Here is a 19,443-nt window from a genome sequence, read left to right as displayed (position 1 = left end):
GGATATCTTTTTAGGGAAAAATTGCTTCCTACTGAAATTTTCCCTTCAGAAAAAATGCAGGTGAAGATTTGCCCCCAAGTCTTTTACTATTTCTTGTTCTTCTTTTGCCTTGGCTACTAAGTAAAACTACTTTGTATTATTTCTTATCTCTCACCCCTTGCTGCAGTAAACTGTACAAAGGACATGAAGCACTTGTGTCTGCAAGGCAAAGCATAAGAATGAAACCAGTTTTTTATGCATTTCTGCTGAACTTACGAAGTATGGAGAGGAGTAATAGTCTGTCTACTGCTCATATTCTAGTTGCTTTCTGTACTATTTGTAAAAATAAGAGGGAGGTGTTTTTAGATTTTACTTATCCCACTCATATTATTAAGCTGAGTATGCTCTAGTTTCCAGTGATTAAAGAATTACTCACATTAAATATACAGTTTCAGGCTTCTACATTTCAGGATCTGATCCCAGGCCAGCACCAGGGAAAAGTTCCATTAACTTCAGCAGGCTATTGATGCAGCTATAAATCACTCTCTTCAGAAAATGCCTTACTGTGAGTTTTATGAAAGAGTTTCTTTTTGAGAGAGTATCAAGATGGACAAGTATTGGATTTTCAGGGCAATATGAAAGTTTATATTCCCATGAATGTCTGTCAAACTTGCAAGCAACATAATAAAATGCTTTAATAGACTAGAAGTACTATTAGTAATGATCTATTTATTTATTTATTACATTTCTAATCTGAGTAACTAATGAGAAAGTTATCAAACTATTATATGAATTACTGTTAAAAATAAAAATTAATGCTTTTCTTAGAAAAACATCAAAATCTTCAAAATATTCATGCTGATCAATTGCTGTTTGACATGAGAATTAATATCTTTTAAAAGTCAGTACTCTTGATTTCTCTGCTAAAAAGGGATTTGGTTTATTCCAAATACTGTACCAGAGATAAAAACTCTGTCAACAAAAAAGATTATTGCTAAATCTTTTTATAACCAGGCTAATTTTCTGTTGGTATTTACTGTCAGAAAGTAAGTCCTGCGATATTCCATCGTTCCAAGATTTCTGCCAAGGCAAAAGACCTGTGGTATTATTCTGTTCCTCTGAAAGTAGCCAAAGAATGAGAGTCAGGTCAAATCCAGGTGTATATTTGGTGCCACACACAAAGTAATCTTAAATTGTATGAACATTCTGGATTTTGCAGAGTTATTAGAGTCCCTTTCCCTCCCCTCCCAAGGAAGGTGGTGTAGAAGAACATCCACATCCTGGCCATGGCCACTGCAAAAAATTAACCCTGTCCTGTCTGAAACCAGGACAGTGTGATACCAGTGATGAAAGAGGCAAAGATCCTGCAATGCCATGTAAGTGAAAATAGACACTATTTTAAAATGGTGCATTGTATTTATATATATACATATATGTACATATGTATTTATATACAGATATATATATATAAGAACAGTCTCCACCTGTCTGCTTCAGGATGCAATCTAGTTAAAGACAGTCTGTGCAACACAGTAAGCTGAGGCAGGGTCTTCTTGATCCCAATGAATTCAGCATTTAAGGAAAAAAAAGGATGGAGCCCAGTATACAGTTGGTGCTCTGTGCTGCAAGAACACATTTGACTTGATGAGGACTCTCCTAATGGAATTGTCATTCCTATAAAAACATGTCTGTCCCTTCCCTCCTCTGCCAACAGCTATATATGTACATATGTATACACACAAATATATATATATATATATATATATATATATATATATATATGTAGAGATTTGCATTTTGTTGAAAGACAAGTTTGCTTTATTCTGTTCTGTAGTAGTTTTGTACTTGTCATTTACTGAGTACTCTGCAACAAAATATGTTCTTCAGTTTTTAAGCAAATTAAAATAAGATCTGAGATTAAAATAAGATTCAAGAGCTACAGGGCTTTTTTATTTTTCTAACAGTGTGAAAAAATAAATGGTTTTAAAAGAATAGATAGACTTTCTGAGGGAGATGTCAGCAGAAAAGTGCAGGCAACACTACAACTCACTCCATGAGCTTTAATTGTGGAGTCCTTCATGATTCTCTTGCGGGTTTTTCTTGGTCTTGGTTTTTGTTCCTTTCCTATGCCCCACCCCACCACTCCCTTCAAGTGTATTTGGAATGTATGGGACTCAGAAACCTGAAATTTGCTACAAACACACACAGAGTGCTTTTAAAGATTACGTTCTTCTCTCTCCCCTTATCCTAGTCACATTTTCATTGGCTGACTTGCAGTTTTAAAATCTGTGCAATTTTTCCGTACGTGCAGTTTGTCCTTTCTTTTCACAGGTGGCCTTCTCCTTTAATTATCTTTGTTAGCCTTATTTGACATTGTAGCAAGAGAAGTGCTCTTGTTACAGTATCTGAGTACCTTGGCAGATGGCAACAGGGGAATTTTTCAGTATTTGTGAATTAATTTCTCTCCTGAAGTGAGAACTTTCTTAGGGTTTCAGATAAAAGTTCATGACCATACTACCAGCACATGACTTCTGCTGTTTATTTCATGCAATCACCATTTTCAATAGGGGTTTTTTTTTGGTGGTTTTGGTTTTCTTTTCTTTTCTTTTCTTTTTTTTTTTTTTTTTGTTTTTTTGTTTTTGTGTGTGTGTGTGTGTGTTTGTATCTTAGCATAATTTTTTAAAAAAATACCCTCAGGAGAAAACTGTACACTTCTTCCAGGTGGCAATGAAGACTTTATTTGGCTGCCAGATTATTGTAAAGAAAGAGCAAAGTACATCACCGTGTCAATAATTTAAGCCACTGCTGGTTCAGTGCACAAGATGACATTTCTCATATTGGTTATATTTCTGAAATACATTCTGTGACACCTGGCTTCTTACTCGTGTACCTCTGAAATTGTCATAGATTAACATAAAGGTTATTTAAATGTCTGAAAAGGGTTTGGAAAGACTGAAAAAAAAAATCAAAAAGCAGAACACTGCTGAGTCTTAAATCTAATAATTCTGTCATGAAAATGACTACAAAGAAAGGACTTAATGCTAATGAAGAACAGCAGCAAGTTGCTGTGTTTTCTGTGTGACCTCGCTTCATTATACCCAGAACATGGTTGAAGAGGAGCTAAAAAGAGATCCCTAAGCCAGACATAGGAAGGCAGCACTGCAGCATCTCTCACATTATAGAGATGTAATTTAGTGAGAAGTAATAGTGTCCTAAACAAGCAGAAAGGTGTAAGTCAGAAGCAAAAAAGAAGTTAGGGTTTTGAATCCATCTCTTGTTAGTGCAGGACTGGTCCCTGCAGTAGATTTTCTCATGCTATACCTAGTCTGCTTTGAAATGCCCTCTGTAAAATAGTAGTTTCCATAATTTCCCCCTGGAGGAAGAGATGATGTTTACTACCTTTTGCTGCTGGTATCCAGCCTGCTTCCCTTTTCTTAACTCCACCTTATTAGTCAGAATGATCCCCTGTGCATCACTGAACAATGCTGCTCTTCCTTTCTGTCCTGAGTCTGCAAAGAGGTGCTGGCTGCAGGGGCCATTGTGGGTTTGCACATGGCTCAGAGGAGCCCCAGACACACCGGAGCATGGGGTGGGAACTGCTCTCTCTGGGAAGCAGCATAAATTCAAGGTGTGTCCTACACCCATGGTGTCCTGGGGGCAGTCTCCCTTCCCAGGCAGCTTGAGTGTAAAGGTACCACAGATCTTCCATGTCAGAAGCTGGCATCTCTTTCTTGACCACCTGCAGCCCCCCGTGGCATGGCTGTGAAGGAGATGTAACACCTGTAAGAAGCAGCTGCCACCTCCCTTTGTCACAGATTGTCCAAACAGTAGGAAACAGCAGCTTTGTAGGTTCCCTAATTCTCAAACTTCTTGGCTACCTCAGTAAATAGGCATCTTCCAGAGTACAGGTGCCTCTTTATCCTATTTGTTCACATCTATTTAGCAGGTAGTTACAGAATTACCTCTAAGTTTTGTCAGAGACATACTGTGTTTTGTCCTGCCCCGACCCCTCTATTTTGGGACTCCTTACACTACAGCATGGGACATACTCAAGGTTTTCCAATGTACATGCTTTTTCTCAAGTCCTGGCCCTGGTTTGGTCTTGATAGTAAATATTGTTGACATTCAGTAAATCTGGACTTTGAAATTACCTTAAACTACAGAGTAAAAAATATAGTCTATTTCCTGAAAACTCAAGTCCATGTGCAAACTCAAGGGTTTACTTTTCATGTTTCTCATTTGTTTGTTGACACCTTTCTTAGATATCTGGTGAAATGCACAACTCATATTTCTATCTCCAGGTGACAACCTGACACATGCATTTTACATTGTTTCTTCCAAGTTAGCTTCCACAATCTCCTGATAGGGTTTTTTGGTCTGGGTTTGTATTTTTATTTTTTTTTTAGTATTTGAATAAGCTTTAATTTGTCAACTTTCTGTCACTGTGATACCTCTAGAAGAATAGAAATATCATGTGGTTCCAGTAACTTGAATTACACTGCTGTTGGATTTTGCACTCACAAACATGGGTAAGCAGAAACATCAATAGCAATTATACAAAAAATATTGTGCCAACTCCCTCATCTTAATAAGAACTGGGCACATGCTAAAAAGAACCTAGGAAATAGATTTTTCTTTGCTCCACATTATCCATTCACTTGTTTAAACAAGACCTCTATAAATATGGTTTTGTCCTGGAAGAGTTAAATAGATTTGTTTATCAATACACTGTCATTAGATTAATAATAACTTGGTAATTTTTTTTTTCATGGAATCATAGAATGGTTTGGGTTGGAAGGGAACCTTGAAGATCATCTAGTTCCAACCTCCCTGTTTTCTTGGAGAAGGCTGAACACTTGCCTGCCCATGGGAAGCAGTGAATTAATTTTGTGTTTTGTTTTGCCTGGGTGAATAGCTTTTTCTTTCCCTATTAAACTATCTTTATCTTAACCCATGACTTTCCTTGCTTTTATTCTTCCAGTTCTCTCCCCCATCCCTCCAGGGAAAGTGAGTGAGTGGTTGCATGTGGTAAAGCTGCCAGCTGGGGTTAAACCACATATTTAGATACTTCAACAATTTAGTATTTTGTACCTGATTAAATTTTGGGGAAATTTGCATTCCTGAGTAACTTGCAAATTAAAAGGCTTTGTATCCATAACAAAAGACAACTTTCACATGTGTGCTCTTTGCAACATTTTGTTCTGCTAAACCACCAACTCAAAATATTCACTAAAGCTTTAGTGACTTTTCATTACAAAAATTGCTATCCAGTTCTAAGAATTCATTGCTGATGTTAGTGAGTGGGCCAGGACTGAACAGCATTAGTTCCATAGACTTATAATTTTTTTTTTATCATTAACATTATTCAGTGTTTTGAAAATAATGACTTCACTTTGCTTACCTTGTGAACAAAAAAATTAGATTTTTTTCTAGAATTCACCACCTGTTAAGCAGAAGGTTGCTTCTAGCAGATTCCCCCAGAAGCTGTGAGAAGACTTACCAAATCATGGTAATCATGGAGCTTACTGCAGTCATATATAAAGTTTAGACACGGTGTTACCACAGTTTATCCAGTTCAAATAATGTATTCCATTTAATTTTTTTTTATTTTCTTTCTCTATATTACTGAATTATAAGAAACAGCAAGATTTCTGAAGAAATAGAACAGGCATCATTAGATTTTAATTGCAATCAATTGGTAAGATCACTAAGCAAAGGCATTTATCAGCTGAGAGAGTGCCTTTGAAATACTAAGAAAAATATTAAACCGTTGTCTGAATGATTAAGTACAGAAAGTGTCTAATTTCACTAACCTACCATTGTGCTCAAAATTTTTAACTTATGGTGAAGACAGATTTAATGCAGGAGTGGCCTAATAAATGAGGAATGAGAATCATACAGTAACTCCAAGTCTATAACAAACCACCATATCAAGCAAACATTTATTCCTCAATTTGTGAAGTCTCCAGAAGAGTAGAGATTATCAAAAATTAAGATAAAGTCAATATTTTTGAGGTTTGAACTTTACAGGTTCTAATATGACCATTGGAACATATTAAAATCAATTTGCACTTGAATGAAAGCAAAACAAGTATAAATATTTTTAATTAATTTGAATTCCAGAAAAAACACTACCATTTGTATCATTCTTACCTGCAGAGGTTTTCACAATTTCTGAAGTATTTCTAAGACCCATAAAGTCAAACTGATAGAGTCTCCAAGATTTCTGATCAGCAGCCTCCACTGAATTTTTCCTCCATCTGTAAATCATTTCCTCTTTAGGATAGCCATCTAGAAATTAATATATATATATATACACATATGAATATTTTGCATTCCCTAAAAAAATGTTCTTCAAAATATTATCAGTTCACTGTTTCAGTGCTATTTGGGAACACCTAAATTTCTGATCTGATGCTTTGTCAGTGAGTTAAGTGGCATCATTCAGGCACAGTTGTATGGCACACAAACTGAATACTGGCAAATCTGTGATTTTCCATAATCATTGTTTTTTAACAATAGAAAAGATGTGATTGGTTCTATCAGAAGCAGATCTCTTCAGAGGTGCAGTTGACTGGAGGAATTGGAAGAAGTACACAGAAGTATGCTGCTTTACATAAGCTTTGAAGAAGCTATGCAGACCAATAGAACGCAAAAAATGGGAAGTCTCTCATAAGATATGAACGATTGAAAAGGACACATTGTTTTAAAAGTTGCTATAGTTCTAATGGGGGGTGCTGCTGCACTTCTGAAATACACATAACACAGTGCAAAAGAAAGCAAAATTTTAATTAGCATGGGAATTTTAAAGTGATTATGTTACCATATTTGTTTGAAGTCTGGGGTAGTTAATGAGGCATCATCTGATCTCTACTGCTGAAATAGCTTCTGAAAGTCTTTATCTGTTTAGCACTCAGTGGTCATAATTTATTCTTATGCCAAATTTTAATTTCCTTTTTGTTAGAGAATGGCATTTTCCAATCGATGCCCCACAAATCTTCAACCAGTCCAAACCATAATAATAAACCATCTAGGAAACAACAGCCCACCCATGCCAGTTAAAATTAGATTGTTCTCTAATGCATCATACAATCAATTTTTATTCATCTCATTAATATAATAGCTGTAGATTACAAGGCAAATTAAAAGCCTAACAACAACAATAGATGGTTAATGTAATTGTCACATCAGAAATTTCTTTTTCCCCGTTGAAAAGTGATGCATTTTTATATTTGCAATGCAAAACAACCTCTTTGGTCATGGTGCTATTTCCTTGATGCCTTCCTCCTATGAGTGTCTTTAATCTTGTTTAAGGTTCCACCCTGCCAGGGTACTGCTGTAAGGTGTGCATGGCCTCATTTATCCCTCTCACTAACACAGCAAGAAAAGCACCCACAAATCCCTTTGTTGTAACCTAAAAAATTACTAAAATATCACTGTGTGTTAATTCAAAATGTCACAATCGTACATTTTCCATCAATGTAAATAAAGAAATAACCCATGAAGGACCCAGAGTAACAAACACTGTTCTCTGTGAGAACTCTTGCAGCCAAGCAGATTTCACTGCCAATTCTGCTCTGCAAGTCTGTGAGATTGACCTAAAGGTTAATTTTTTTTTGGCTGGCAGATTATGTCAGAGGATGCAGCAATACAGTGAAAGAAGTCAAGCTTTGCAGAGCCTCCAAGCCATTGCCATGAATGATCTGAAATCTTCTTGAGTCTGGCTCCTGTTTGACTGAGCCTCTGATCACATTTCTTCTTCTTCCAAGTAACAGAAAATAAGAACCAGAATAAGGAAATGGCCTCAGGTTGCACCAGGGTGTGGGGTGGTGGTGTTAGATTGAATGTTAGGGAATATTCAAAGGGATGGAGTCCCTTTTCTCAGATAAATTTCACTATAACCATTGTAAGTAAAAATGTTTCAAGTATCTTCCAAGTAAAAAAGATTTTATTTTTCAATACATTATTTTTGTGATCCAAAATAGCATTTTTACTTATTTCCCCCAAATTTCACTGAAAAAGTTGTGCCAGTTAGTCTTGAATTCAATTTCTTCCTGATTTTTTTTTCCTTTCTTTTCATCCCATGACCACCCCACAAAAAACCCAATAAAAATCAATTACACTGTCAGCATGCTTGAAAGCTTGCTATCATATTAACCAAGGCATAGCTGGTTATTCTGACAAGAACAACATGTAGTCAGGTACAATTCATGGATTCCCATCCTTCAAGATTTTTCCTGTATTTTTGACTAAGAAAGGTTCGATTCAGTTTCAAAGGATCTCCTTTCAGTATTATTCATCACCATTATATTGTAAGCAACTGACCTCAGGACACCATTGTGACATTTCAATAGCTCCTTAATCTACAGTTGCTGAGATCTGCTCTTACAATGATTTGTTTGCAAACATCAAAAGAGAGAAGTACTAGAGACTCAATGGGGGTTGTTTCAACCTCTTAAATAACTGCTACTGTGTTCTGCTCTGGTGCCAGGTGACTGACTTCACTTTTCAATTATTTAAAAGAATACTAGTTTTATGGAGAAGAAACATCGCTTTGGACAGTCACTCCAAGAATTCAATTAACTTAAAGAAAGAATAGACTGTTCATGACGGTTCTTCTTTTGGTGATATTCGATATTTCTTGCGCACAGCCTAATTGTTTCAAGCCCTTTAAATATTTCATTTTAGCAAATATCAGAACTGGAGACTTCAGTATTTCCACAAGAAGATGCAACCTCTGTTGTTCAGCTTCCTTTCACTTTCCCAGCATGATAAATGACATTAAATTACCCTAAATTTTTGGCCTTGTGGCTTCAAGTCATTCACACTGAGCAAATTTCTGTCAAGTGTATTTACCCTGCCAAGTTGCTTTAGGTTATGTAAAAATATTCACACTGCAGCAGGGCAAGCCTCCAGGAAGTCCTGGAGGCTTTCCAGCAGGTACCAGTCAGATGGCAAGGGTGATGGCATGGGAAGAAGACAACCAAGTGTTTGTTCTGTGTTACAGCTGTCTGAGCTCTGGCAACCTGCAACTCAGGATCTTCTCAACCAAAATCTGTATCAAAAAAGTTTGTTTTCCCTCCCATCATTTTACTTGACTAAATTTTCCTACTTTCTGGCCCAAAGATTGTTTTGTAGGCAGTGCTGCAACTTTTGTATGCCATATCAACAACATTTAGAGACCAACCTGATCATCTGGCTTTTTGTACGATGGTACTACAAATGGTACAAGACGGTTTTTACAAAATCAGGTCAAAATCAAATTTGATTATTTCTTTAAGAGCTCAAGAGAAAGTATCTATGTAATGCCTTGTATTTACTTTCACCAAACATACATAATGACTATGCTTTTTCCCTTTTTGTTATTTTTAAGGTGAAACTATTGTAATAGAAAGGCAAATTGTCATGACAACCTCTGAGATTCTCTGGATTTTCCTGTATTTGCCCTTTATAATTAAGATAATTGGACTCATATTACCAGATCTTCTCAAATGACCATCATATAATTTAGAAGTGGAACGTTAAAAACATTTAAAGTTCACATTCATTCTGCTTCACTTTTTAGGGAGACTGATTTGTGCAGAAGACTTCACCAAAGTGCTGAAAAATGGTCAAGGCCAAGAACATCACCAGGCTGGATAAGAGGCGTATGCAACCATAAACTAGCCATGAGAATTCATATCAAGTGTCCCTGAAACATGTCTGCTGCAGGAACCAACACTGATGGAAAAATCTCCAACTTTTGTATTATGACCATTGATGCCTGTTTGTGCATACTGCCTCTAACTTTGATTTCCCCAGTGCTGTTGTTGATCTGGACATCTTAGATCAGTGCCTGATATCTTTGCTTCACTTTCTTTTGTGTGATAATGTGGCTATTTTGGGACGTGAATAGAGCTGGAAAGATAGCTGAAAAGACATCATGTCAAAAAGGACACAAACCACTTGAAAAGAGAAAAAAATTTCCACAGAAAAGTATCCAAGACATGAAAAGATAGAGAAGCATAGAAAAAATAAATGTCTTTCATCTCTTCAGACATACTTTACCCACTCTGTGAAATATGTTTATTTCACTGCTAGTTCCCCACTTTCTATTTACTTGTAACACAGGTAGACCTGGCTTAAAGCAGAAGAAATAATGCAATTAGGCTCCTTCTTAGCCTTGCAAAAATTTGTGTGCTCAGATTATGTGATGAGGAGTTAATGAAAGAAGCAGCAAAGCTGAAAATGTGGGGGAAGCAAGAAGGAAAGGATTGGTTCTGTTAAGTATCTGCCAGGAGCTGATGCTTGTGACAAGAGTATGTTTTCGAAAGACAGTAGCTGGATTCTGGGACGCTTTTGGTTTTCCATGGGTGTTAGATATAGACCCCAAGTCGGTGGGAAATGTGATCTGCAAGACAAGCCATCAGGGAGTGTCTGGAGTTTAGATCATGGGCACAGAGGGAGTGTTGCAGATTCAGCAGTTGCTGCTGAAGGTGGCCAGGAGAGGGAGGAGGCTCTCTTCCAATTAGAGGCAAAGAGTAAGCAGCCCTGTACACCACACAGCCAGAAACACTCTGCTTCCTTGAATGCTGCCTTGTTAACTCTGCTTCAGGCTAATTGGGAGACCTCTGTCAACACAGCCTGGGTCAGAGGAGGATAATGAAGTCCACAAATGCACCTTTCTCTGGTACCATGTTGTGAATGACAAATCACATGCTTCCACAAAATCTGCATGGGCTTTTTTTTCTTGTTAGCAGTCTTTATATATAATTGCTTCTTTGTTGGCAAGCAGAATGAATTTTAATCCAAACTTCTCAGTGTTTGGAAGAGGTTTTAAAGTAGGAGAATCCTGGAAGTTATCCTATAAAATTACCTTAGATTTAGTGATAGTATGAACTTATTGAGCACAACTAGATGGCAAAAAGAGCTAAGTTTGCGTTAAATAAGTTTAAAATAAAACAAAATGAAAAATGGGGTATATAGACAACTCATTATGTCACTCCAGGAGGAACCCCTCAGGGCAGACTGAAGCAGAAGGAAAGTGAATGGATACTTAATAGTTTAATTAAGATCTATGGAAAACAATACTCATAATTTAATGCATATTGACTTCTTTCTGTCCACTAATGAAGAGGAAAGGGCAAGGGCAAGGGCAAGGGCAAGGCAAGGCAAGGCAGAGGTACTTGAAAAGCAGCTAGGGTAATAATAATAAAAAAAGATAAATGTGAATGTTGTAAAGACAGCTTTTAATCCTGAGGTGATTTATTTCAGCAGTGGTAGATAATTGAACTTAGGTGATAACTACAGCAATTAGAAATGTTATTCTTTTCCCTGTTTGCTTGCATCAGTAATTGACACCTTATTAACAGTACATTAGCTCATGAAAAAAAAATCAACCAACATCACCATGACTGCAGATTAATGGATCTAATACTGCCCTGAAGTTAAAGGATACATGTCCCATTGCAGACAGTTTTTCTACCTAAAAATTTACTTTAATATAACTGTGATATGATTCTGATGAAGAAATAGAGGATCTAGTCACTACCATTAACAGTAATGTTTAATTATCCCTTACCTGAGACTAATTCTCTATTCAATACAAGTGTAGAATCCTGATGTGATTTACTGATAAATTACATGGTAGCTTAGCTTTTGGGAGGAACTTGTGGCATCAATTCTTTTGGGCCTTAGCAATAAAAAGAAGGAAAGAGAGGTGTTGCTGTCACAGAAATAGTTCCCAAAACAAGGATTTTCTGTGGACCAGCTTTTGTAGGAAGTAATAATTTTCTTGCTACTCATAGCCAAATTAAAATTTTGGCTCAGAGAGAACAGAGAAGAGAATAGAAAGATGAAAATGAGAAGGGAAAGAAGACAGAGAAAAATGAACATAATTGGAATGAAAAGAGAGAGGTTTTCTCATTTTGAGATGTTGCTTTTATGTGTACTCACTATCTTCTAAAATCTAACAGATGCATCTCACATAGGGGTGCAAAGATTTTGTCACACACAGCCCTAGCAGTAAAAACTCCCCGTTCCAAGTATCAGTTCCTAAAGGATAGGTAGTTTGAAATTACCTTAAGAAACTAAGGCAATCCTGTTGCATCATCACACCTTTGTGTTCTATCCTTATGCTCACCAAACAATTTCCATTTTGACTTATTTACAAGTAGTACCATGAGTGATTTGGTTTTCAAAAGTGGTTGGTTTTATCATATATTGTCCCTATAATTCCACCTTTCTATTGTTTTGAAAATGCCTTCATCTTTTCTGAAAAATAAATCCACCAACACTAAAACTGAAAAAATAGTCTCATCTTATAGCCTGTGTTGATGTTCTCCTATGCATTTTTATCTATATACTTATTTTTACTGCTTGCTAACAGTTTCATTTGGAAGGAAATTTTCAGAAGCCTTATGTGCAACAATTGCTTGCATTGTTCTGGCCAGCAGTTTCTTTAACAAATTAATTCACTGGTTACTAAAACACCTGCTAAATGTTCAGATTCTTCTGATTTAGCCATATTTCATATCCATGCCTGACATCACTAACAGTAAATGGGCTGATCTCATATCTAGCTTGGTGGATATAAATTGTATCTATTCTAAGTCTAGAATTCTGGCACAGGTCAGAGTACTGAGGACAGAGAAAGTTTGCTTAGTCTTGTGCAGTCTTCTTCACACTTTTTGTGGAATGGATACTTCACCTCGACTTCCTGTTCTCTTATGAGTGGAACAATGTGAAGATTTTGCCCTCAGTTTTCTGCAAAACCAGCCCCTTGCAGGGAAGAATGAAAGTCCAGAAAGCAGTTTTCCTAGCTCAGGTTGTCTTTGGAACTGAATGGTTCTGGAATATGTACTTGTTCTATTCTCCGTGTATTTAGAAATGGTCTTCTTATAAACAAATATGTAAGTCATTTTTATTGGCTGCAAGACTGCAGATGGTGATTCTTAGTAAAAGGGCATTTCCAGAAATGTATGACAAAGAGGTGGCCTTTGAGAATCTTCTGGAATCCCGTGCTGCTGCCTTGTCCTGCCCTAGACCTTACACACCATGGCCAGCTCTGCATAGAGATGGGAGGCTTCACCTGAGCACTTGCTGGGCTCCATAGGACTTAGGGTGAGACTCAAAGAGTTGGTAGTCTCATCTCATCTCTCATCTCTCATCTCATCTCATCTCATCTCATCTCATCTCATCTCATCTCATCTCATCTCATCTCACCTCATCTCAATCTCCCTTCTTTTACACGTGCCCTACAACAACGACTGAATGATGCTGAGAATTCAAGAGCTGTGTACTACTGCTGAGAGATCAGACTCACTATTGTACTGCTAAATATGTACATTGAGTTCTGTAATGGAAAACAAACAGCTCAAAATGAATATTTTAGCAGCTAAAATATTGTGCTTGGCTGACTGCATGAGCTCAAGTGAGATGAGAAAAAATAATTTATTTTTTAGTTTATTTTTTAGTATATTATTTAGTTTATAACTGACTTTTGAAGAATCTCCAGCTGTATGCAAGATTTTTTCATGTCCATTTCAACATGAATTTTGTGCTAGATGTGAAAATTTTGAGGTGCTTCCCAGAATTTCTGAGATGTGCAAGGTCTGAGTGACTGCATACTGAAGTAGCATCTCAGGCAGATATAAGTGATGTCAATTACTCACAATTTTCTGTACAGCAGTTGGCTCTGAATTCAACCTTATGTAAAAGAGGAAGACAGCATTATTACAATAAAGCAGATGAAAAATATTTTCATAAACCAGAGAAAGTCAAAGGTCGTAGCATGGAATTTAAAACCAAACCTATCAGGCTTTGCTTGGGACAATTTAGAAATCAGAGCTATAAAACAGTCAAAGTAGAAGATGAATCTCAGTCAATTAAAGGAATATCTGTCAAATCTTCAATTCTTTCATCTGCTCAAATTCTCTATAGCCAGAAGACAATCTTCCTTTTCCATTTATTTAAACTGCACTTTTATTGAAGATGCTTAGTGACAATGACCTTCTGAAGCAAACACTTAAATTTCTTATGGCTGGGATGGACTGCAGTGCCACCAAAAGATTCTGATCAGCTGATTTCAAACACCCCAGCAGGAGCTGAACACCATTCTCTACAGGCCTTTTAAGTATATATGTTTTCTTACTGATTATGTAGGCCACCTCAAAATTAGGGGCAAAATAGCTGTGCAAGTTAAATGAAGTAAATTCCATCAAAGTTCTTTATCACAAATATATGTGTTTTGGATTAAAAATAGCCCATAAATGTTCAGTATCAGCTTCAGCTGTACTGGATATTACAAGATAAAATAATCCTGTCTTTACCCATTTAATTAGAGTAATCAACTGTATCCTCCATGTAGGACTACTAAGATTTCCTTTAAGACTATCCCGATGAGAAAGATAACATTATTTACTTCATGCATTGCTTTGTTAAGCAAAGTGTTGAGAAAATGTGTTTTGACTCATTTGAAAATATATAATGAACAAACAGAGATTCTGGTGAAGACTCGGAGCTCAAGTAAATTAAACAACACAGCCTTATATAGCTCAGGAAATGAAAGAAAGTACACCTGTGAAGTTATTTAGTCCATGCAGGTGGGGACGAATAGAGAGAACATAATTTAATTACAGGCTTCTTCTCATTAACAAGTAATCTTGCTAATCTTTTTATTTGAACACTTGATATGAGTGGGGTTTTTAACACTGAGAACTCATTTTGTGTTTATTGTGTGGGACTGAGAGTATTTAAGGATAATTCTGAACATCTTCCAAGTGCAACTCAATAATCAGTATGTGTATGATAAGTATGAGAACAGTAAAAAGAAGTATATCTATTAGTAGCATTTCTAAATATGGATAGGAAGACTTTGTAAAATTAATATTAATAATGTATAGATAGAAAAATTGTATTCACACCTTGAAGGTAGCTCTTAAAATGAAATGGTCATAGCATCCTCAGGAGTACTGGCATCCATGCATTTTTCAGTGTCCAACTTCTTGGGTTAGAAACACTCTACAATCTAGCCACACTATATAGAAATATAGAAATTTTCTATCTTATTTCAATTACAGAAATCATTGTAGCTAGATATTTAGCTTACATAATAGTCCATATATTTTGTGACTAGCCTGAACTGTACATTTTCAGACCCATGAAAATGAAAATCTAACTACCAACAATGTTTTTTTGGAATTGCCATGAAACCTATTACAGGCTTCACAGAAGCTGTATCAGCAAAGCCCATGGCTTTACGAAAGCCATCAGAAATATGCTATTCTCAGTCAACACAGCATTAATGGAAGCAGGTTATGAATTAGACTTCTATACATGATTATTATGACTTTTATATTGATCTTCTCAGAATATATCAGGAATGGATAGCAAAAGGTAAAACAGCAGAACACTCCAAATTGAAAACACAGTTTATCTCAAGTACTACCGTTTCCTATAATAAAATAATCTGCAGCATAAATTCAAAACTAAACAGAAAATTTCATTAAAACTGAGGTTAAGCAGAGTGAGCTTTTAAATGATATGTGGAATAGGCTTGTTGATGTTGAAAAGAAAAAGCCTGTACAAACTTTTTTATTTTTTAAGAAGGACTAATAAATATCTCTGCTTTGCATCACAGTCTAGTGTAACTGTGAACTGACACTGAAAAATCAAAATCAGTTATTTACGGCTAATTTCTTCTAATCTGGGGGGGTTTCAGTCTATATTCAAAGAAATTAGTGTTATCTGGTTATTAACTTAGCTACTATCATTCAGTATGTAGATTTATTATTATTTACACACCTTTATAGTCATTTGCACACACACACACTAAAATTCACAATGAACAAGATTTATAGTTTTGTAAATAAAAGCAACAAAGAAATTTCTATGTTTTTGTAATATTTTTCTAGTTTTCCAGTTTTAGGTCTGTAGGACTTGTTTGCACCTTATTGGAAAAGCATGCAAGACTTGACAACCAAAGACAAATGTTAAAATACTTTTTCTGTCTCATGCCTATAAAAAACCCAGTTCCTGAAAAAGTCATGGCTGATATATAATCTCCCTGATCATCATAACAGCTCATCAAAAATTATCTGATGGAATGAAATTTCAGACAAACAGATCACATTGTTGATTTTGGCATATTTATATTCACACTCAAATTAGGGAAAGCACTGCACTTTTTTCATTTAAACAGTGGCAACAGTGTTATGATGAATTGGTAAATACATTCAAATTGCATTCACTGAATTTGGCTTTCCATTTCTCTGGAAATATTTATCAACATCTTGGTTAGTCATTGACTTTCCAAGCATCTCAGGATTGTTTCTTCTCTGGTTATTGCCTCCCTCCTCACCTTATTTGTGTCTCATTTGCCCCCAGGACACTGATGATGGAAGTTAGCTGATAGTCCAGTGTACTACACCAGTCCAAGCATCCTTCAGGTTCTTTTCTCACCTTTTGAGATGCATGTATTTGTTGCACTGATCTGTGATGTTTCTGTGTATCCCATTGCCTTCATCTCTTACCCAGGAGTGTTATTTCAAGAACATGAAATTTACTTTGGTTAGCTTTACTTTAGTTTAGATAAAACATTCTTGCTAAAACTTCTGAGCAGCCATGTTCTGTTACTCTTCTCTCCAGATTCCCAGACTGACTGTAAATCTCAGTGTCTTACAACACACAATAGGGGAGATTCTGAATTTCCTGAGAGTTTATTTTACAATTTCTCATCCCACTCTAATCATGATCTAAATCTTCTCAGATACATTAATTCTCTAAAACTGAAGAGTTCTGGTGGAGGTAGAACTGAAGAAACCAGCTCACTGATCCTTTTTCCTGATAGAAAAAATATATCAGCTGTGCTTCCCTCATGCATCTCAATTTTCTTTGGGGTGCACTATTTCTTAGCCATTAGGTTCATGGATAGCTTTGCCTGCAGTTAGCAAATAAGTATCAAGTTCTTCAATAACTTTTTTCAGAAACATAAAATCTGAAAGAAGTCTACACACCTACCATACATAGTTTTGTGCTGCTTCATTTTCTGATAAGGTTTTAGGGCATTAGAATTTTGTATCGACATAGAACACAACTGCCTGCAATAGCTCTGAATCCTCCTGAGCCTATGGCTCCCCCAGAGCCTTCCAGGACATCAGGCTGCTGTCATCACACAAAATATTATGGCTAAAAGGGTGGTCCAGGGTGCATGCCTGGAAGCCTAGCAGCTCTGTCCAAGACAAAAGTGCTTTCTGGCCGTTGGGTGACAGATAGTGAAACAGCCTGTTCTGCAGCAGTGAAAATGACAGTAATGCCACATTCACAAAGCAGTTGCCAGAGTCACAATCATTTATTCCTGAAAAATGTGTGCCTACATTTCTGAAAGAAATTATTATCTCTATATCCTGCTCACCCTGAACCCTTTTTAAAAATTTTGGTTTGTGTGTTTATATTTAGGAAGTAAAAAAAGAGTAAACAATACCAAACCACTGCTATGAAACAGTGAGACTCTTTGTGCAAGATCCTATACCTGAAAATTTTCGGAGGCCGGGGGGAATTTTTGGGATAGCTCAAATTTCAGTTTCCTCCCAAGTTCCTCATTGTTGTGGACTCTTCTTGTATCCCAGCACTAGCCTGAACACTGTTCTGATAACTGCACAGCTATTCCACGCCATGTATAAATCATACTGACAACTATTAAAAAAAAAAAATCCCCATACAGAATATCAAAACATCAGCAGCTTTTGTTTCATGTGTCTCTTGGCCAAGTAACAGTAATTAAATCTTTTTTAGCTTGGTTTGCTTAGGAAATGAGGCTTATGTAATTATATTCATTGTTTATGTTTAATGCATGTTATCTGTCCTTGCTGCAATAACTTGTGCACCCATTCCCCTATTTTATTGTAATTTGACAGAAGAAAGTAAGCCTCAGATATTATATGTTCTTTAAGAAGGAGCTCCCAAATAGGGGAGACATTTTGTTATAATGCCCCTCAAGGAGGAAAAGGTTGCAGTCTTATTAAGGATCACAGAAAAGCCACTCATCCTCAAGCTATGTGCCCCTGGGATATCAACTTGCCCTTGTCCTATAACCAGAAATGCTTCTGGACACTGCACTACTCCAGTAGGTTGAGAGGACTTTTCCTACAAAAAAAAACCCAAACATGTGAGGGGAATAAAGCACCTGCTCTTAAGAAGGTATGAGCGCTCATCCAATCCTAATGAGCTCAAAGTCTCTATTTTAAGTCTCAACAGGTGTCCTGACATTGTGTGTAAGATGCGATTTCCTTTGTGTTGCCTTCATCACACATTTCTCCAGCAGCACTACTTATTTTAGCATCCCTCCCAAAAGGTCTCCCTTATTACCAGCAAGTGATTTAGCAGTTGTCATATTTAAAGGGCCTTAGACTGCTTGAATGGCTTTGCCCAAGGACACTGAGAAGTAGAGGATTTCATCCTTAGGCCTACCAGCGGGCAAAAAATCTGTCATCACAGAGGCATTCTGCTTCTCAGCCAGCACAGATTTTTCAATTGGAATAGCTGGCTTTGCCATGGCATGCTGTGGTTTCATGCCAATTACATCCCTTTGAAAATAACTGATAATATGCCCCAGATCACAGTTGACACCAGGTCTTCCCCAGTCACATTACCTTTACCCTGTTAGGTTAGATAAGCTTTCTCTATTTTATATACTAGTTCTAGATTTTTTTTATATCCTATAACACTGCCTTTCCATTAAAGCATTTTGGAAGAGGTGGATGTTTTAATTATCTCCTTTTCTCCCATCTGTCTTCTTCTCTCGATGGGTTAAAACCCCATTGCAAGTGAACTTCGTTCTGTTTGCCTGTTCACTGAGGACAGGTTGCTGGAAGCAGCTGTGGTTTGGCATGTCACCAGGACAGGAGGCCCAGCTCCAAAACACACAGCCCATGTCCCAGTGGAGAGAACCCTCACAGAACCACAGGGTAAAGCCATTCAAATGCAAGTGTCAGATGGCTGCTCCAAGTCTTTAAGTCTATTATGAGCTTTCCAAGTCTCTGGAACAGGGAAAAGGGTCAGGAGAAACTTGCAGTATTCTGCCCCAAACAGAAGACTGCTGCTGACTTTGTCTGTCCTAGTGGTGTCTCTCCTTGCTGTCCAGGAGCAGGCTTCTAAAGCAAGGAAATTAAGATGACATGAATCAGTACACAAGTGAAAGGGGAAAAGAAGGAGAACCCTACAACCCAAAATAAGCTCTTTGACTTGTACTAATTCATGAGTATCGGCACTGGGGCGGAAATTTTCTCTTTGAAAGTGAACACCGCCAAGATATGAACAGAATAAAGTTTCAGCTGGAATCTAAATCTGCTGAAAACCTGTGAGCACCAACTAAAAGATTTCTGGATCAAAAAAGTTTTAAATTTTTGGAGCATAAGAGCTCCCTTTCTTGAATGATCAATTTGAAGCTGTTCTTCAGTCACTTCTTGTAACAATAAAAACATCCTC

At 36.8% G+C, this 19,443-nt stretch overlaps 1 protein-coding gene across 1 annotated transcript in view; it reads right to left on the bottom strand.

The window, feature by feature from the left end:
- Positions 1-19,443, bottom strand: part of GABRG3 (gamma-aminobutyric acid type A receptor subunit gamma3) — a 290,284-nt gene that overhangs the window by 42,664 nt on the left and 228,177 nt on the right. Inside the window, exon 6 of the mRNA XM_088051108.1 lies at positions 6,133-6,270. Coding sequence (XP_087907234.1) covers positions 6,133-6,270 — 138 coding nt within the window. The remainder of the gene's footprint in view (positions 1-6,132; positions 6,271-19,443) is intronic.

This window comes from Pseudopodoces humilis, chromosome 2 (genome assembly GCF_049639895.1).
Source record: "Pseudopodoces humilis isolate 2021_Gansu_Grassland_sample_001 chromosome 2, ASM4963989v1, whole genome shotgun sequence".
In the NCBI taxonomy this organism is placed as follows: Eukaryota; Metazoa; Chordata; class Aves; order Passeriformes; family Paridae; genus Pseudopodoces; species Pseudopodoces humilis.
The sequence above is the reverse complement of the archived record's forward strand: the minus strand, read 5'-3'. Positions and strand labels throughout refer to the sequence as shown.